The sequence below is a fragment of the Vitis vinifera genome, chromosome 11 (assembly GCF_030704535.1).
Source record: "Vitis vinifera cultivar Pinot Noir 40024 chromosome 11, ASM3070453v1".
Classification (NCBI taxonomy): Eukaryota; Viridiplantae; Streptophyta; class Magnoliopsida; order Vitales; family Vitaceae; genus Vitis; species Vitis vinifera.
In genome coordinates, this window is record NC_081815.1 from 16,207,026 (window position 1) to 16,227,416 (window position 20,391).

The window sequence follows — 20,391 nt, forward strand, 5'->3', positions numbered from 1 at the left end:
TAAAATGACTATTGTTCGTACGATTCTAGCTCTTGCTGCTTCCAGTGATTGGCCACCTTCCAATGATTGGTCACTACATCAAATGGATGTAAAAAATGTTTTTCTTCATGGGGATCTTAAAGAGTGTATTTATATGAAGCCACCCCCAGGATTGTTTCTCTCTCCGACTTCACATGTGTGTAAGCTTCGTCGCTCTCTTTATGGTCTCAAATAGGCTCCGAGGGCTTGGTTTGATAAATTCCGCACCACTTTATTACAATTTTCATTCAAGCAGAGCAAGTATGACACTTCCTTGTTTCTTTGGAAATCAGACATGGGTATTGTTGTTCTTTTGGTTTATGTTGATGATATTGTGATCATTGGTTCCGATTTTGCTTTACTTGGTCAGCTCAAAACTCATATTTCCGAGTCCTTTCATATGAAAGATCTTAGGTATCTCACTTATTTTCTTGGTCTTGAGGTGCATCATAGTCCCTTTGGTATTTCCCTTAATCAACATAAGTATGTGAGTGACTTGGTGGCTACAACTGGTCTACAAGGGGCTACTTCTATTGATACTCCCATGGAATTAAATGTCAAGCTTCACAAAGAGGAGGGTGACTTACTTACATGTTTCTCCCATTGTCAACAATCAATGTCACGATGAAAAGGTATTTGCATATTATGAAGACCTAGTTTTTTACAAAGTTCTATATATATATATACTAATGTTCAAATACATGATAGGTTAATGTTGATGTTCCATATGTTGAAAAACAAGAAGAACAACTAAGTTCATTGGTGGTGCTCCCACGTCAATTGAAGAAAACATGATCGACAATGGAACGTAAGCCTAGTAAATTCAAGGTGTCACCCTACATTCATCAATCCAATAAGATGCCAAAGCCTAAGAGATTCCCAAGCATAGTTGTTGGATCACAAAAGGTATTAGAGGTAATATGTTACTTCATTGATGTAGTATTTTTTAAATACTTAATAATATAGTGAACGATAACTAATGTTTGTTAGAGATGTTTTCAATATAGATAATCCCCATGTCCATTTTGCCGAATGTGGAGGATTCACATTCCTTGAGTACACTTGAGTCTCTAGTTGTTGCTTATGTGTTTGATGTTTCATTGGACAAAAGGTGTGTAAACCAATTATTTTGACTATACTTTATGTATGTCATGTTTTAAAAGTTATACTTATTAAATATCTTATATTTTGCAGTGAACTTCTTGTTAATTTTCAATTTGAGCATGCAAGTCGAGCAGACTTCTTGACTTTAGGGCCTAGACAAGAATTACTCGATGTGGTGAGTAATACAAGGATAAACCCAATTCTTATTAATTCTATTACATAATTAACATTGTTAACTTTTTTGTGTTTCATTTTTAGATCATAAATGTATTTGCATGCAAACTTAATAGTTTTGAGAACAAATTCAAAGGAATACGGCCTACTAGATGCTACTTACCCACCACATTTGCGGTATGTTCATCCATTATATTTCTTATTAAAGAAAAAAATAAACCTAATAAATATTGTGATATATATATGTTTTTTTTTTTTTTTGCATAGCAAATAATCTTACATGGTGGTAGAAAATTGGCAACTGCTACCAAGATGTTCACACATATTATCAAACACATGGATGAAATGAATGATTGCAATAAGGTACATATTTGAAGTTGGATTCATAGCATAGTTGTAAATAATTATCAATGCTAAAATGTGTGTTTTGTTTAGATATACATCCCGATGCACGATTCATGTCCAGATTATTGGTATTTGTGTGTTATAAATCTTCATCAACATAATATTCATATATTGGATTCATTACCATAAATAGAAAGGGATGACATGCGAACTTCATCTGTGAGAACTGTGGTATGTCTTATATTTTAATGAATTTTATTACTTTTTAATGTTAGTTGTTAAATAGCATGTTTTATTTTGCTAAAAGATATAACGATATGAATATTAGGTTGAAGAGTGTGCACATTTTTTTAATCTCAATGGGCATCTAAAGAATTTATCAAGTGTTCCCATTGAAAGACCTACATGGGTAGATGTGCAAGCCAATGGGTAAGCAAGCATAATTGTTTCTTCAAATATAATGTGTTCAATATAATATTTCTATGTACTAACTAGATAAATGTTTACTCATTTTATTTGTTAGGTGGGATTGTGGAGTCCATGTCATTAATCATATGCGAAGATCCGATTTCATAGACTCAAGTTCAACCCCTTCCCATTGGGACTCTACAGCTATAAGACACAACTTGGCAATCGAATTACTTCTTGATGATGAAAATAGTGAGAAAGCTATAATATTAGACAAAGTTCAGAATCATGCAAAAATAAAGAGAAGAAGAGTATAGAATACAATCAAGAGTTGATTTTTTTTTTTGTACATAATTTTTTGCATTGTAGTACAACTCATTGGTTATGATATGTAGAACTTGCTCCCGAAATTCCGGATGTAAAGTGGTTCATGGTGACCTACATTGAAAATATTTACAGTTATACATAATATTTTGAAAGAAAATCCATATGATTAAATACTAAATGTTAAGGAACTTCTGTCAATATATAGATATATGATATGTGGAGTAAATAATTTATTCTATGACTCTTACTTGGTTTGTGAAGTAATTTGGTGGATGTAACTCGAGCCATGAATCATTTAAGCTTGTTTCTGGACCATTCTGAAATGTGCCAAGTGTTGTTTGTAATATGATTTAATTTTTCAATTACTCTAATAAGTAATATTTTTCACATCATAATAAAAATTACTTAAAAAATGTTAAACTTACATTTTGAGAAAATTCATTTGTCCCGTGTCTTGATCCACCTTCCATGTTGTGATTTAGTAATGAAGGCATGTCCCCCTGTATTAATATAAAGAATTCAATTTTTTATTTCAACCAATTTAACCAAATAAAAAAAACTATAAAGTGAATAATTAATGAATTTAGTGAATGTGTGTTTGAACATACCATATCTTCAATTGAATCTTCAATGTTGATAAATGCATTGTGAGTGTTGACAAACTCTGGGCATTTTTGAACAGTGTGTCCTACTTTCTTACATTTCCCACAATGCCTTGGTTTCTTAAATTTGTCTTTTAAGTTACCCGGATTACCTTTCGTATTCACAATGATAGGATCTCGAACATGGTGTTTTGTAGCTTTCAAATCTTCTCGTTCACTTTCTTCCACTGAATTTTTACAAAGTTCTTCCATTTGACAAGTGAGTCTTTGTATTTCACATCTAGCCTCTTTAAAAGCTTTTCCGATTGAGATGCGAAATAAGACATCCGTGAGCACATAGAGCTGAGTGCACCATATCGTATGATGTTAGTCGCATCACCTTGACTTTCATTGTCATGATGAACTTGGACCGTTTCCTTTGCTAACTTAGACCACCTTTTCATAATACAAGTCTCAGGTATTTCTTCAAGGTGTTCTATCTTCATTACAACAATCATGTGGGGACATGGAAAACCAACTGACTCAAACATCATACAAGTACATTTCATAGACCGATCACTATTACCATAACATACTTTCCAAATCTTGTCAGGGCTTCTAAACTTGGTCAATGTATGGACACGATAACCTCCATGATTTTCTGTACTGACAGGGAAAAACAATTCTGCATTCTTCATCTCATCCCTAAATTTTAGAAAAGATTGCCTTGTGAAAACAGTCCCTGCATATTTCTCAAGTGCATAGAGTTTGGTTGTTAGAACAGCTGAAGAATGGTGTGTCTCAAACTCTGCCTTTGCCTCCTCATGACGAATACATGAGAGTGCTCTATCAAAATGCTTGACAAACTCAAACAGCTTCAAACGAGTTTTAAGGAAACGATTCAAGTATGCATTCATGCTCTCACACCTTTGTGTGTTTTTCATACCAGCAAAGAAATGCCCCCTTAAATAAGCCTCTGCCCATCTAGAACGGTTAGCATATATATCTGTCACCCACTTATGTCCATGAAGATTAAACATTTCCAACATGTCATTCCATGCACATTCAAATTCTTCAACGGTGCCTTCCATGAACATGCACTTAGAAAAATGATTAGTAAAATCTTTGACATGGACATTAGTGAATGCATTGCGTTGAATATGCCAAGCACATAATCGATGACAAGAGTCTGGAAATATCCTCTTGATGGCTTTACACATTGCTTTATCCCCATCAGTAATAACAGAAAGAGACTTCTTGTTATTCATTGCGTCCAAAAAAGTCTCCAAGACCCAAGTATAAGTGCTAAGACTCTCATCTACCAATAATGCACATCCAAACACTATAGTTTGATGGTGATGGTTAATGCCAACTAGTATGACCAACGGTTTTTTTATAAGCATTGGTCCGATAAGTTGTATCAAATGCTAACACATCTCCAAAACAACTGTAATCCAATTTACTAGTAGAATCTGCCCAAAACAGGTTTGCTAGATGGTTGTCTTCATCAACATTGTACTTGTAATAAAATGATGGATCCATTTCAGACTTTCCACACAAATAAGCCAAAGCACCCTCTGCATCATCATCTCTTAGATGAACTCTACGATCAGCATCAACATGGTTATATAGATCTTTTTTTGTGAAGCCAACATTGTTATATCCACCTGATTGTTGCACCATGTAATCCATAATTTGGCTAGTTCCCATGCCAACACCTCGCATTGCATTCAATTGAGCTTTATTTACATTTTTAATGACCCTATGGGATCGAAGGAATTGGACATTTTTTTGTTCCACCAAAGGATGATTATGATTAGCCATAAACTCTTTCACAACCCACTAGTTCATTTGTTTGTTAAACCCAATCCGAAATGTTGCCTCACAACCAACTCGAGTTACTACCTTAGGTTCTCGTTTTCGATTTTCGTTCTCTAAACACACTCTATGTCGATATCCTTCTTTCGAACAAACCCACTTACGAGATACTATATTTTGATTTTTATCTCGTTTCACATCATCCTTTCTAACACTGAATCCGGTAACTTTAGCAAATAAATTATAAAATTCTTCTGCCTCCTCTATTGAGCTAAACTCCATCTTCCATACATCTTCAACAGTTAAATCATTAAAAATCTTATCCGAAACTAGAATGGCCTCTTCATCAGACTCAGTTTTAACAATGCTATCATATTGGTAATCAAAGTCTTCATCGTTCAAATCAATGATAAATTCCTTTCCTTTGCCTTTGTCCATCGTATCTATGAAGAAACTGAAATATAAAAGATAGAGTAGTTAGAAAATTACATTATCTAGTTCGTACCCTCTCTTAGAAATTTCGTACCCGGTCTTAGAAAGTTCGTACCCTCTCTTAGAAAGTTCGTACCCACTCTTAGAAAGTTTGTACCCTCTCTTAGAAAGTTCGTACCCTCCCTTAGAAAGTTCGTTCGTACCATCCCTTAGAAATTTCGTACCTTCCATTAGAAAGTTCGTACCCTCCCTTAGAAAGTTCGTACCCACCATTAGAAAGTTCGTACCCACCCTTAGAAAGTTCGTACCCACCCTCAGAAAGTTCGTACCCTCCCTTAGAAAGTTCGCACCCTCCCTTAGAAAGTTCGTACCCACCCTTAGAAAGTTCGTACCATCCCTTAGAAAGTTCGTACCCTCCCTTAGAAAGTTCGTACCCTCTCTTACAAAATATTGATGACAATTTCTCAGAAAAAAATTAAAAAATCTAGATATCATAAATCATTACATATTTAAATGTCATTTAACATGACATTTCTACCTACAATAGTTATATGTAAATGGAAAAAAAAAATCAAATGTTACCTTTTAACACTTGTAATCAATTGACATCCTTCAAGACATATAAAGCTTCATCTTCAAATTTAATCTATGAACAAAAAAAAAATTATATAAAAATATTAATAACAATTTGATAACAAAATTTTATAATAAACTCATAAAAAATTCTAAAATTGTTATTTAACATCACATTTCTTCCTACAACAATTATATTTGGATAAAAAAATATCAAATATTACCTTTGACACTTGTAATAACTTGAAATCCTTCATCTTCTTCATATAATACAAATTTTAAATTTTCTCTCTTAAAAAGTTTTGAACTTGATCTTGAAATTTGATTCATCAAAATACATCTTATATATTTTGTAATTTGGTAGTTGAAATTATTTAATTTTCATATTAAATTACTATCCTTTTTTTTTTATATATGAATAATGAGAGTATAAGAGTAGTAGGTAAGATTTTCTTTTTTTAGATAGAGTTAGGTAATGCATTAAATAACAAATTATATTTGATATTTAATAATAAATTATAAAAAATTGTAATATTTAGATATATATGAAATGCATGTGATTATTTCTCACCAACAAGTCATCTTTACCGGTTTGATAAGTTTTTATAAATTTTTTAATGATATGTACTTTACACATGTCATATTTTTATTGGGGTCAAATGTGGGTAGGTACCCCCAAAATGAAGAGTGGGTACCATAGAACAACCCATGATTAATTGGAAGTCGATCCAAATATGACCGTATTATAACTTTTAAATCAATGAAGGCAAAATACTTTTGTTTTTTTTGATGTATTAGTTTGCTTTTCTAATAAGAAATATCTTGCAAATGTTTGTCAAAGAATTTATATAATTAATAAAAAATTTCTTACATATAAATTGAAAGACATTTGAATTAGTAAAATATTTTTCTATTATATTTAAATAACTAAAACTAATTTTTAATGAGAATAAAAATTACAAGTCTACAAGACAAGACACGCGATTACCAGGAAAATTACAACGAAAAAGCATTTGGGGCAAGACAATATATTATTGCATACAAATAGCCCATCAAGGCCCATCTTCAGAAGCTTCTGAGCCCACCTCCCTCTCTGAAACCTCATAAACCCTAGCTCTCTCAACCGAGGGGGTTTTCAGAGCTCAATCTTCTCCACTAATGGATGAACTGGACAACCAGAAACTCACTCTTGTTGCAAGGAAGCCGTGCTTTGGCCTCCCAACAGCTTGCCCTTCTTGCTTGCCTGTTTACATCTACCTCAGATTCGCTCAAGTTCCCTTTGATCTGAGTTTCAATCTCATTCATCCTGATTCTGGTATTCTCAATTCCAATCTCCTTTGTCTGCTGAATTTGAAGTTGGATTGGGTTTCTTGGTTTCCAAGATTTTGATCGTTGTGCAATTTTTCATGCATGTGAAGGGAAAGGATTATTGTTTTGATTCTGGTAAACTCCTTTGAATGGTCGGATTTCGTGTGCAGAAGGGATTGTCGTTTTGGTTCTTGGTTTATTTTTGGTGAATGCAATTGATTGATCAAATTGTGGGTTTGTGCCATTTTTCTGCTTCAAGGTCTGTCCGTTTTTTTGGCGAAAAATAAGGAAGGAGAATGCTGAAACTTACTTAAAAACCAATCACTTGGATACAATGTGTTGGACCAGTTTCTTGGTTTCCAAGATTTCAATTTCTGTGTAATCTGGTATGCATGTGAAGAGAGATGAAGTCCTTTTGATTCTTGGTTGGTTTTTAGAAATCACCTTTAGTTTCTCGGCTTGTTCACGGAATGTGTGATCTTTATTGCTTCCGGGTCTTTTTGGTTCTCAGGGAAAAAAAATGAGGGAAGGACACTCCTGAAACTTACCTAAACATGAATTGGTTCTTAAGATTTTTCCTTGCATGCTTGTTTTCTTTCTTGACTATAATATCCTAATTTAACTGAGTTTGAGGAATCTCTTACTTTTTTGTCATGGGATCATTGGGATGCAAATATTTAATATTTGTATAGGGTTGAAGCTTAGAGAAGGCTTTTTCAGGAGAAATCTTGCAGTGCATGAAAAAAGAATTCAATTTCTTTGAAAGGAAAATTTTGCATCATTTCTCCTTGTTGCTGAAGACAATCTTTCCTGATTTTATTCCAAATTTATGATTGAGAGGCTGCATTTGGTTGGTCCTAGACTAATTGAGAGTAACATTCCCCCTGCTGCTGTTAAATGGATTATTTTTTTTGTAGAACTATGTCAATGGGACTCTACTAGGAACACACTAGTTTGATAAGCCTTGGTCAACATCTCATGTGTCTGTTGATCTTTTATCTTAACAAGAAATCAAGCACATCAATCCTGTAACTTTGGAATATTTATCAAAGAAAGAGCCAGTGAGTATTTCCTGTCAGGAAGATCCAAAATTACTTGTTGACTGTAATGGAATTGTAGATGGTCTCTAGTATTGAAATATGAATGATCTAAGGTGCATCCCATTGAAGAGCATGGTGGGGTACAGCTGACAACTCCTAGAATTAAGTGATGTTCCTCCAGTTGATGATCCATTTGGTGGAGTGTGAGGAAACTTATAATGTGTAGGTTTGACAGTCTTGAATATCCATTGATGTGTTGTTGTCTCTTTTTTTTTTTTTTTTAATCAATAATGTGTTGATGTCTTCAATAGCTACAAATATTCAAATTTCCATTTCCTTTGTATGCTAAATTTTCCATTTCTTGCTACTAATTTCTAACATTTCTAGACCAATATTTGTATTTGATCAATGTCATGTTGATATTTCAGTAATTTCAAAACATTGATGTAGATGATGGATTGGTATTCTGTTCCTTGGTTTTAATGAGATCAATCCAATCTCAATAGTTACATAGTAAATTTTGGATCCAGCATGGTATGTACAGAAGCTGGCAATACTTTTGACTAGGTTGACCTGAGGAAAATTTGTCAGTAGTTCAAACTCTAAAATAAAAAGCAAGCAGGTTTCAGAAAGTAAATGGAAGCAGATGCGACATACTTGCCCTTCAAATCCCTCAATATGCCAGAGGAAATCCTGTGAATTCTTTTAATAGAAGTTGCAGCAAATATGCCAGAGAAAATCATGTGTAAAATGTATTGAAGATGCCACAGTGGGGCAACCCAAATATGCAAATTGCAGCAACACAGGGACCAAAAAGAAAAGGAACAAAAGAAAAAATATGATCCCACAGGTTCATACCTTCAAACACCAGAAGAACCCAAGCAACTAATGAAATCTAAGCATGATCATCTCCTGCTCACAGTACATTTTACTGTCTGTGTGCACAATGAACTCAGAGAACCAGAATTACACATGCTAGTGTGGATGGAACAGAATGGCAGATGAAAACATGTTGGCTTCCCCAGTTTGGTGGTTAAGGCTTTGTTGATTAGATACGCACACCCTTAAAAATGATGGATAGTTCTTGTACAGTCATCTTGATTTATAGCATACTAAGGAAATAGCTAAATTGGTCCCCAATGTTATATGACTGGAAAGATTACCAGTAATCTCTTCACCATGGTCTGCTCATTAATTGCATTCATTGATTGTTGTGATTGCTCAGGAGTGCAATTTACCATGCTCTGTTTTATTAATTGTTTTGATTGCTCCCGCATGCATTTATGCTAGTTTATGACCATGGTACTTTATTATGTATGGAAAAGTTGATAATCCTATTCTATTTATCTAAGCTAATATGCATTTATGCTAGTTTGTGACCATGGTAGTTTATTATGTATAGAATAGTTGATAATTGTATTCTATTTATCTAAGCTAATATACAATCATCATGATGGGTTTCATGGTTTCTGATATCAGATCAAATTCCTTACATTGAGTCTGGTGCTTATGTGGCCTATAACAATGAGAAGGGTGGGGTTCTTGAAAGTTTAAAGGAGGATGGTATTATTGATTTGGACTCTCAACTTCATGCTATCCCAGAATGGTTATCCATGAAGGTGATGATCAGCACCTGGCTGGAAGAGGCAATCATGTATGAACTCTGGGTATGCTCTGATGGAAGTTCTGCTAAGAAGATCTATTATTCTGATCTCCCATGGCCAATAGGAAAGATTTTATACTTCAAGCAGATCCATGCTGTGAAACAGCTACTTGGGATAACAAAAGACAATGCAGAACGAAGAGAAGAAGAGGTTTCAAGTTTTCTGTTGATCTTACTTCTCCCTCTTTTTTAGAAGTATATATTTGGGATATTATTTATACATGCAAATAAAAGAGCATATGATAGAGGAAATGGTGTATCTTTTTCTTTCTTTAGTTTGCTCCAAAGATCTGAAGCTTTTCCCTTAGGTTTTACACTATTTTTGTTTAATTGGACAGATTCACAGGAGAGCAACCATCGCATATGGAGCTTTGTCAACTAGGTTAGGGGAGCAAACCTTTTTCTTTGAGAACAGGTGGTTTTTCAGGATGTGCTATTATAGATTTTTTTTTTTTTTTTCATTTTATAATGTAAATTATATTAATGTGATTTCATTGTACCCATCTACACTGTCCTTTCCATGCAGGCCAAGTGGTGTGGATGCATTGTTTCTTGGGCATGCCCTTTTTACTCTTCAAGCTTTACCTGTAAGTTATGGACTGTACCAATGTTGTGATCTTTGTGGAAGCTTGTTCTGGGCTATTGTATGCATGACTTAGCTGGAGTTGTATTTCATATGTGTGAAGTTAAATGAGAGTGATGGTCCAACATTCGTCAAAGTGAAAACTGATTTGGAATTTTTAGGAGGATGAATAGTCAACACGACTTGGACTGTTCCTAGGAGTATGAGCAAATTTGTTGGCTCACACAGTATTGTTTGCTTAAGTCGGAAAAAAGAAGTTTATGCCAAGTATAGGACTATGTGATTCTTTGACACCTCAGGCTGGATAGCAGCATAATATGAAAATTTATACTAACATGAAGGTTTTTTTTTTTGATAGGCAACGAAAGCAATATATTAATATTATAATTCCGTTAAGTTTGTTAAAACGTTGACCATTATTCTACTAATTTTACAATTGAAGTTCAACCCTTGTTGTGCTTGTGGATCCTTTTATGATTTGAAGTAATGGTTATGGTTTCAAAATATTTTAACATCATAAACTTGTTCAAATTAATTCCATTTCCATGATTATTGAACTTTAGTTTAAAGTCAAACGCTTATAAGTTTGGTAATATGTTACCATAGCACACTGAAAGAAAACAGCTACAAATGATAGCAATGTTTTAAGTGGTCCTTTTTGTTTTCAATGCTAGCTACAAAATGGAAAATAAATCAAACAAAAACCTTTTTTAAGGTACATTCAGTGACTAATATGTAAGTTTTGTCATATTTGGGTGCGGATTCATACTGCTTAGCAATCACTGGAATTTTTGACACAGAACATCTAAGGCTGCAAAAGGAGTCTTTTGTTTTGATGGAAGTTCTAAATTTAATTAATGTTTATGGATGAAGTAGTGGGCAGTATATAGCTGATCTCCCTTTTATAAACCTGTGAAAAATGTCTGATTCAATCAATATCTTCAAATAGTGATTAGAGAGCAGAAGTATTGAAGATTTTGATAAATATTTTCAAAAGAAAAAAATTGATGATAAAATTTTCACTGCAATACCTGTGATAAGGACACTTCTGTATTGGAAATTGATGTGTTCATACTTCCTGTGTCAGACATCCATTTAAACACTTACAGAAGCGTCTTTGTTAACTTCAACAGTGTAAAGAATGACAATTTTTTTATAACTTTATGTTAGAGTGAGTATGGTGCTTTTACTTCATTATTTAACTTCCTACTTTTCTTCCTCCTATGAAAACAGAAGCTCAAAACACATAAGGGTGATCGAACAATTTGAGGTCTAAGCCTCGATCGTTCAAGAACACATTCTGAAGCAGTGAAATTAGAGCCCAAAATTTGGATACAGTGAGAGAAATCACTTTATAAAAGCTTCCTACCAAGTTAAGAGGCATAGAATTGTTGCCATTAAGGGATTTACAGTCCTGGAGATAAAGGGAATGAATGTTAGTTGGTGATCCTGACATCCTGTTGATACTCTTTATGAAATTAACTCGTTGGACACTTTCTTTAGATCCTTTTCAGCACCCTCTTGGCTATCTTGGTAAACAGTTATTAAGATGCAACTGGTACTTGGAGGTTTATCTCATCATGAATTCATAACAAATCTGTTGTGTCAACTATAATTACAGATATTCTAGTCTCTTTATGACATATCTTAAGCCATCGACAAATTTTTAGTCCCAGTTTGAAACATCTTGGGAATACAGTTTTCTAGACGCTGGTCATTTGAAGGAATTTTGTTGTAGGAGGCTCAGGAAAGATCTTACATAGGTTGTCAAAGATGCTTCACTTGAAATTTATTTTTCTTGGATAATGGTTCCTGTTCTTACAATTTCATCTGCTCTTTCTTCTTCAGTAATCATATTTCAATGGAAACTTGATCTTGCATTTTGATAAAGACGACTCATCAGTCCTTGGAATTTAATTTTTTCCATTTAGTTGACAGTTCCCAAGTTTTTTATAATAAGGAAATATATTAAGCCTGTTCAGTTCCATCTTTATTTTTTCAAAATAGGACACATCGGTGTTGAGGAGCAAGCTCTTAGAGCACAGTAATCTTGTGCAGTATGCTGAAAAACTTAAGACAGAATTCATGGAAGCTGGTTCTTCATCTTCTTCTGTCCCGCGGTTCCCAGCAGAACCTTCATCATCAACATCAAGAAGAGGTCCTTCAAATTGGAGTAAGATACTTTCTCTGTTTAAATTTATCTCTTACCATTTTAACCATCTCAATTTTGATGAGGTGAATCGTTTCAAAGCTGCCTTTACTGCATACCTTCATATATCCAAACCATGGTTCTGTATCTCAGTGAGATCCTGCAAGTTATTAGTTTTGGCCTACCTAAATGAACTGCCATTTGTGAATAATGGCTAGATATATTCTGGTTTGGCAGATGGTTAATACAGCAATGTAGCCAATGTTTCTGGAATTTTATGAAAAGCATGGCTGATATTGCTGGGCTGGAAGAATAATTATTGTGCCCTTTGCCACATCTTGGCCCAAACTCAGGATTCTGTAGATATCATGTGCATGACTGCTGGGATGACATTGAAAAAAAAGGGTATAAGACCCTTGAATAAAACTAGTTCCTCTTTTCATGTTAGGTGGACCTAGGGCAAAGGGGCAGCAACTCCATAAGTCTGGCGCCATGCCTGGGCAGAGGGCACCTGTTTTATTTTTTTAAGCTCAAGGCAAAACAATGTCCTTTTGGCCCTTTTTCTCTAAGTTGAATAGGGGATGTCGTTTTGCCTTTTATTTATTTTTATTTTTTTCTGGAAGAACTGAAGGAAAAAATGGTTATCTTGTGACATTGTGTTGAAAAATGTTCATGCACCCAAAAAAGTGTTATTATATCCTCTAGTTTCTAAATTTCTCTGCAACTAGATAGTTAAGCATAGAATTTCGTTTTGTTTTCTAATCTTTTATTGTAGATTGAAATTTATATTTTATTATTTTTTGTTAGATGTGTCTTTTAAATATTTGGAAACTTTATTTTTTTGTTATTTGGATTGGGATACAAGATCATATTTGATGATATAGGAGCATATAATAAAGGTTTGAATGTCCAAATTTACCATATAAAATTGCACTTGTGCCCTACATTGCATCTCACTTCCCTGTCCTGGGTTTATTCTTTTCTGTTGTTGAAAATGTTGGTTTAGGCCCTTCTGTAAAAGTTCAGCATATTACACTATTTGATGAATAGGCAAATCAAGTGTTTCTTTTTAATATGTTGTAATGTAATGTATTAAATGTAAGAATCACACAAGCAACTGCCATTCAATTTTCAACTTGAAAACTTACAATAGTGGGTAATAGTAAAGTTGACTTTTACTCTCTTTTATTATTATTATTTTGTTAAGACTCATTTACGCCCTTTTACTATCACTTCACAAGAACATATTGCAAGTTTATCTTAAGAAATTGAGTCTTCTTTCCTAGTAAGACCTGATGTAGCCAAGTGGGCATCTCCTTTGGAATTGAGAAAGTGTTTTATCAATAGTAGGAATGAAGGGAAACCTTAATTGTTTATTAAAATGAAATGGTATCACTAAATTAATGAGGATCTATTTGTTGTTGGGGGCAATTGCCAATGTGAAATAGTCATGGGTAAAATCTATTGTTCTTCCATTAAGTCAATAAAGAGTTCTTATTTCTTCATTGGATTGATGGGCAAGTTGCACTTGTCTTGTGCATTTGCTATCCATAAGCCATGTATCAGATCAGGATGTTATATTAATACCTGAACATATTCAATTTTACCTTATTAGTTGGCAGAGTTATATATTTATGATTTAACCACACCACTGATTATTAAACTAGTAAGTACAAAAGATTTATGCTTCCTTGTCATATGAATTAAGTTCCGATTTGTGGAGTTGTGGTCCCAGCCATCTAATAGTAACCACTTTTCTTTCTTCAGTGGACAATTGTTTTTTAACTCATCTAAACTTGATGTTTCATTTATTAGGTTCGAAAGCCAAGAGTAAACCAAAGAGGGAAAAGACTGAGGAAGAGAAAACTTTCAGAAGAAGGGCCAAATATTTCTTGGTAACACAACTGGTTGCAGTTCTAGTTTTTCTGTCTCTCCTGGGTGTAAGTGGTGGCGATAATGAAGTGGACCTTGATGATGAGGATGATGATTACAATTATTAACAAAGCGTACATTCTTCAGTTTAAGTTTCAGTTCTTTCTTTCCTATTACCGGCACAAGGCTAGAACCCTACATGAGGATTGGCTTGTTCTCTCCTAATTTGTGTCTCATTTGTTCTGTATTTTCCATTGAAATTTTGGAAAATAAAAATCCATACAAATCAAAGAATTCTTGTGCAATAGATCAAGCTCTATTTTGGGCCCCATCAAGTGGTATTCTCACATTTTATTGACATTTTTTTGTAGTGCAGAATATTTTTAAAGATTTTCTATGGTTTCCTTATTTTGTATTTTTATCTTAATTTGAAGAGCAGGATGAGCCGAATTAAATCAGTGCTGTTACATGAGGTCTGATTGTGGCTATTGTCGTGAAGTTGGTTTGTTGTGTTAATGGTGTATTTGTATGTTACAAGGCATCTCCTGTGATGTTTATATTTTTAAGTTAATTGTTCATTTGCAAAGCATGAGACTTATTTTTGAAACAATGGCACTATTGGAAATTTAAATTTCAATATGACAGTTTTCCAGAAAGATTATCGATAATTTATTTGTTTACATGCAAAACAGAGCATTAATGAAAGTTTGTGTCTGAAACTGGAGATTTCGCTTGGTTCTCTTCTTCAACATTGTTTGTTGAAACTTAATAGAATATTGTATTTCTTTGACTGCAGATTACATGGCTTTTAACTTTCAGTGGTTTTTACGTCCAAATGAACTGGCAATGTGAAAATTCCTTAGTTTCTTTGGTCAGATATCGCCTTGTCCTTCAAGTTTCCGCAAACTTATTTCAACTGTGAGAAACTTTGTTGAACAACACACACTAAAGTGTGCTTGTGTTACTGCTTGTGAGTTAGTTTTTAACTGGTGTAAACTGTTTGGGTGCCAAGAAAACAACCATTACAGTTTTGAAGTGTTTTTACTTCTTTCTTCACTTTTCCTTGGCCTTCCCAGCAACCAAACAGAAACAGGAAAACAGATAAGAGGGTAGGAGGGGATTAGCCATGTATATCATTTCAACCCTACTCTGTACTTTGCTGCTGTGTTCTAACGAAAATGATAACTTTGTAATTACATAGACAAACATTCCCAACCTAGCCTAGCTAACAAAACGCGAGAAAATTACACTCCAGGCTCACCTGAATCTCGCGGCCACTTGGTGTTATCCCATTGCTTAACCAGGTTGGCGTATCCCTCGGCAGAACCAATAGCAAACTCTGTCAGTGAGCTCATTGCAACTGACATTCCAGCACATAGGACCCTGATGGCTACTTCAGCCATTTTCTCTGCTGTCATCACCTCCTCTTCTACTACCCCACCAACCTCCACCACTTCCAGACTCCCCCCAGACCCACCTCCGAATCTCTTTGATCCACCTGGGGCCCGGCGTGAGTCTTCTCTTAACTGTTGTGCGTAGAGAGAGCCCACCCCAGTCGCAAAGAAGTCGAGTCCTTCCAGCACAGGAACCTCATGGATGTCATCTAGAAACCTGGACCATTGGGTGCAAATTCCAAATATTGGAGGAGCCCCACTGGTCCTACGAGGAGAGCCCGGGCCTGACCTGATGCACCTTAAGAGCCAACCGGCTAGTGCACGCATGTAGGAGCGTTGAGAGGTTATCCATAACTCGAAACATGCTTTCCAGTTCCTGAGTTCAGCCTCAAGATTGGCAGCTGAACGGGCTAGCCTGTGTGGCTCAGTAGTTGTTGTTGATACAGCACCCTGCTTCTTTGCCTCTGCTATTTTAGAAGGCGTTCCAGCCAGCAAGAGCTTGGCTTCATCCAAGGTTCGCTTTTGAATCTGATGACACTCAGCCATTACCTTCCACATCCGAGCTAACCTGTGGGATTAGTATAGATGTTCATGATCAGAAGAGTGATGATAATTTGCTATTTTCATTGGATAGCAGAGAAAGATCAAAAAGAAAATGCCAGGAAGATGGTGGATGCTGCTGAATGATGTTGATTAACATACCCTTGTACCAATTCTAGAAGTTGAGGCTGCAGCTCTTCATCCCTCAGAGCTTCTATCCTCTTTGAAACAGCTTCAACCGAGTGTATTGAAACCTTTATCTGGGTATGCAGATCTCTAATCCCTGCCCTTGTTTTATCAACGGAGGAGGGGTCATCTCCTCTCACGTCCTGGTTTCTGAGTCGATTGCATTTCCTCTCATATGCTATCCTAATCTTTTCTCCAGACTGTTAGAAGAGAAGGTTACAACTGGAGAGATTATTGATTTGCTCTTACTATTCTATATATAATGAATAATATGGAGCCATGCTTTCTTCAGAGTTGGTTTGAAGATGGTAAGTCATACCTTCACTTCATCGTATAGTTTCTTCTCCCAAGCATATAACCTGTCCAGCGTCGATTGATGACTCCCTGAAAACATACAGGATTCCTCGGAGACGTCACTACTGCTTTCATAACCTTCATCTCTGGAACTTGAAGAATTCATTAAGAATCTTGATGAGGATGATCTAGATGAAGCCGAGCGAATCAAAGCTACTGGATTCAACATTTTCATACCTGCAAAACAACAAGAATATTGTAAATTGATACCCTGAAAGTTTTGGATAGTCAAGAAGCAGAACTAAAACAAAACAGTATTTGCAGTTCAATGATACATGAGTATTTGTATATTTGATGGCTGTGTTTGACACTAGTGAAAATCACGAACAGCTTGCTATCAAAATTATATGCATCTCATCTGAGAGCAACAATGTCTTTCATTTCTAAGATCTCATCTTTTATGAAGTAGAGCCTACATCTCCATGTCATGTTGCGAATTGGGAATTTCAAGCCAACTGTTGTTGATAGGCTTTATTCATCATTCTAGCAATTTCCATGCTTTGATGCAGAGAGCAGAAGCCAATTCTGTAAAATACTCACCCGAGAGTTCATTTGAGGTTGAGGCGTACTGAGCTCTGGTAGCCTCCAGCAGGGCTGAGACCTCATTTGCTGAATTGCAAACAATCATGAACTGCTCTTCAAGATCCTTGATAACTTCTGCCATGCTTGTTGGCCGTCGGTTTACATAAACAGTAAAACCAGGAGTTTCTTCCTTGGATTTTTGATCACTTACTGCTGTTTCTTGATTACCAATCTCAACTTGCCCTTGACCTTCAGACAATCTTATGCTCCCACTACCTTGGGATCGTAGTCCTTTCACTTCATGCTCCATTTCAATCCCACTATCTGCATCATCATCATCATCATCCTCATCCTCATCCTCATCCTCATCTTCATCATCTTCATCATCAGCATCCTCAACGATAACTTCTTCTCTAACAAAGTTCATGTCAATGTCATCTCTTTCCTCACTTATATCTATCTTCCTCTCAGTTTCTTCTTGCTCTGTTTCCTCTTCTAAGTCGGGAATCCCTTCTTCTTCTCGAACCTGCCTTATTCCCATGATCTCATCATCCATGGCCGGCTGATCAAGGCTGCTACTGTTAGGGTACCCATAATAGTCTAATGTTGAAAATGGATTCCAAAAGAAATCCCACTGAGAGGTTTGAGGTGAAGGAGGAGCTAAATTAGGTCTATTATTTGGGGTATAAGAGAAGAACGAAGAATGCATGGGTGAAGACTGCATTGCAAAAAACCCATCGATCCCCAGATGGTGCATTGGAGGGTAGGTTTCAACTCTACCAGTTTCCGGTGACTGGGGCCTCTCCTCAACCACGACTGCTGGGTTCCCACCTGGCCTTAGATAATTCACTTTCAAAGATGAATTGGGTTCAGATTGGATTGGTGTTGCAGAGAAGGATTTCGACGAAATTGGGATGAAACCAGAGCTTGTTTTCTTTACAGGCGTGAAGGATGGGGTTATGTATGAATCCAACAAGAACACCCGGGGCTCATCTCCTTCAATATAATCACGAAGCGCAGCAGAAACTCTTCTTAAGGATTGGATATAAGCAATATGTCCAGAGGCAAACCGGGCTCTTTGCTCAACAGCCTGTTTAATGAATCTCTTCCTATCCTTACAAAGCTGTATGGCCTCTTCATCTTCCAACTTGGATGTAGAACATCCCATTGCTCTCCCCCTCTTTCGCCCTCTTTTCCCTCGCCAATTTTTAGGACTTCTTCAGCCTTGAATCAAAATCAAAATCACAAGGGTTTTGTTGCAAATTTCCCACCAGATTCATAAGGATTTCCCTCACTGTTGAAGATAAACAGAGAATTTTGAGAGGTGAAGTTGATGAAGGGGAATTATCATACATGAAAACAGTGAAGGTATTCCCATAAATCAAGCTAAAAACAGCTCAAGTTACAGAAACAGAGGTTTACATGCAAGGAAACAAAAGTTTGAAAAGATGGTACTTTTCTTAGCTCCCAAGTCACAAATGGGAGTCAAGAACAGAACAAAGAAATAGAGATTCTCAGCTTTCTCTTCAATTCCTTAAAAACCCTGGAGCTAAAAAATCATCAAAATGGAAAGAAACCTCCTGTCTGAAGAAGAACCCAAAAAGACTTCAAATGAAAGAAATTAAGCATCAGACTTTTGTATGAAGATTTGAAGGAAGAATCATTATGGGTGATCAAAGTTGTGAAGTTTACAACTCAAAATGAATAAATTTAGGTAAAAAAAAAAAAAAAACCAAGGTGGAGATTCCAATAAAAGGAAAATTTAAAGGGGCAAGCAAAGATGAAAAAGAATACTAAAATAAATAAAAGAAAGATCATTCAGAAGAAGAAGAGACTCACATACAAAAAGAAATGTGAAATCAAATTTGCAAAATATCATATTCAGTAAGTACATCAAAAGAAGAGAAAGGTATAAAGCAGAGAAGAAAAAACAGACTAACCATTTTGCAGATTTCGCATGGTGAAATCTCCTCATAGTGTTTACTAGAACAGGTAACGGATCAAAAATTTTCAATGATACCAAAAACCCATTTGGAAAAAAAAAAAAAGAAAAAAAAGATTTCCCTTTTTTTGCACTCAAATCCAATTCTCAAACGTAGAAAATTTGGGGGAATTAAGAAATGGGAAATTGAACATAATTCTGATGAACAAAAAATGAAAATAAAAATCATAAGATAAAAAGATGAAGATAGTGAACCCCATGTTGCTTAAACAACAGAAACTGCACAAAAAGAAAAATGAGAAGGAAAAAATCAAAGAATTGTTAGAAAAAGTTCATGAATTGTTCTGAAAATATCTTTACAAGAAATGATTCAGCTAGAGCTTACAATGAACATGAACACTGCAGAACTCAGATGAACAGAAAAATGAAAAACCATTTCAGAAATTACATTCAAACTCTATAAATCCAAAAAGTAAAACTTAAAAAAGAAACCAAAAAAATAAAAAGCTCAAGTGAACATTATACTCAAAACCCACTTCTAAACTAGGGGGGAAAAACCCAGAAGTTGACATTTTCAAATAATTATTTGAAGAAAAAAAAATCTGTACAAATTTTTTTTTTAACAAAAAAAAAAAAAAGAGGAAAAAATAAATAGGAAGTAAAGAAAGAAAGAAAGAGTTCATAATGAATTGCATTGGAATAACATACCTGGGGTAGTGGGTTTGAGAGCGAGAGCTTGATCACTGTGTGAGACTGTGAGAGCGAAGGGAGGGGAAGGAAGAGAGACGTTGAGAAAAGCAACGGTCAAAATCCAAGAGAGAGAAAAAAAATGAAAATACAAAATAAAAGAAAAGGATTATAAAGTCGGAGGTTCGTTGAAGACACAAAATAAAGGCAGGAATAAGAACATAACTGCTTTAGTTAATACCCTCCATGCTTCATCTATCCTCGAGATTGCCACTCGTGCCAAATGACTGTAATGCCCATCAGTTGCTCTGATTAAGAATTCTAGGTGTTATATATTTTTTTTAATTCCACAAAATTATAGAAAATTACAT

The 20,391-nt window shown here is 35.2% G+C and overlaps 3 protein-coding genes across 6 annotated transcripts; 1 reads left to right on the top strand and 2 right to left on the bottom strand.

The window, feature by feature from the left end:
* Positions 1-3,178: 3,178 nt before the first annotated feature.
* On the bottom strand, positions 3,179-4,225 carry LOC104880776 (protein FAR1-RELATED SEQUENCE 5-like). Its single transcript, XM_059740568.1, has one exon. It carries the CDS (start codon positions 4,223-4,225, stop codon positions 3,179-3,181), a length of 1,047 nt encoding a protein of 348 aa, XP_059596551.1.
* Positions 4,226-6,836: 2,611 nt separating this feature from the next.
* LOC100267718 (mitochondrial outer membrane import complex protein METAXIN) lies at positions 6,837-14,803 on the top strand. 2 transcript variants are annotated; one of them, XM_010658483.3, is made up of 6 exons: positions 6,839-7,095; positions 9,608-9,942; positions 10,130-10,206; positions 10,318-10,378; positions 12,382-12,547; positions 14,339-14,803. In XM_010658483.3, exons 1-6 carry the CDS (start codon positions 6,939-6,941, stop codon positions 14,521-14,523), a joined length of 981 nt encoding a protein of 326 aa, XP_010656785.1. In that variant the 5' UTR covers positions 6,839-6,938; the 3' UTR covers positions 14,524-14,803. The 2 variants fall into 2 exon arrangements, with proteins under 2 accessions (XP_059596588.1, XP_010656785.1); XM_059740605.1 differs by lacking the exon at positions 14,339-14,803 and having other exon boundaries at positions 6,837-7,095; positions 12,382-13,285.
* A 702-nt stretch (positions 14,804-15,505) lies between these two features.
* On the bottom strand, positions 15,506-20,188 carry LOC100245404 (protein ALTERED PHOSPHATE STARVATION RESPONSE 1). 3 transcript variants are annotated; one of them, XM_002266728.4, is made up of 5 exons: positions 20,042-20,188; positions 17,410-18,685; positions 16,835-17,046; positions 16,492-16,715; positions 15,506-16,357 (listed from the first exon to the last, which is right to left on the bottom strand). In XM_002266728.4, exons 2-5 carry the CDS (start codon positions 18,557-18,559, stop codon positions 15,640-15,642), a joined length of 2,304 nt encoding a protein of 767 aa, XP_002266764.1. In that variant the 5' UTR covers positions 18,560-18,685; positions 20,042-20,188; the 3' UTR covers positions 15,506-15,639. The 3 variants fall into 3 exon arrangements, with proteins under 3 accessions (XP_002266764.1, XP_010656783.1, XP_059596587.1); XM_010658481.3 differs by lacking the exon at positions 20,042-20,188 and adding an exon at positions 19,332-19,882; XM_059740604.1 differs by lacking the exon at positions 20,042-20,188 and having other exon boundaries at positions 17,410-19,276.
* Positions 20,189-20,391: the final 203 nt, after the last annotated feature.

What these genes read in the sequence shown, in the direction of transcription:
- LOC100267718 (XM_059740605.1), top strand. Translation starts at nt 6,939, where the DNA reads ATGGATGAACTGGACAACCAGAAACTCACTCTTGTTGCAAGGAAGCCG. An exon ending in ACCTTTTTCTTTGAGAACAG is followed by an intron (nt 10,207 to 10,317) that starts GTGGTTTTTCAG and finishes CTTTCCATGCAG; the next exon opens with GCCAAGTGGTGTGGATGCAT. An exon ending in TTACTCTTCAAGCTTTACCT is followed by an intron (nt 10,379 to 12,381) that starts GTAAGTTATGGA and finishes TTTTCAAAATAG; the next exon opens with GACACATCGGTGTTGAGGAG.
- LOC104880776 (XM_059740568.1), bottom strand. Translation starts at nt 4,225, where the DNA reads ATGAATAACAAGAAGTCTCTTTCTGTTATTACTGATGGGGATAAAGCA.
- LOC100245404 (XM_002266728.4), bottom strand. Translation starts at nt 18,559, where the DNA reads ATGGGATGTTCTACATCCAAGTTGGAAGATGAAGAGGCCATACAGCTT. An exon ending in AACCTCAAATGAACTCTCGG is followed by an intron (nt 17,047 to 17,409) that starts GTGAGTATTTTA and finishes GTTGTTTTGCAG; the next exon opens with GTATGAAAATGTTGAATCCA. An exon ending in CTTCTAGAATTGGTACAAGG is followed by an intron (nt 16,358 to 16,491) that starts GTATGTTAATCA and finishes CTAATCCCACAG; the next exon opens with GTTAGCTCGGATGTGGAAGG.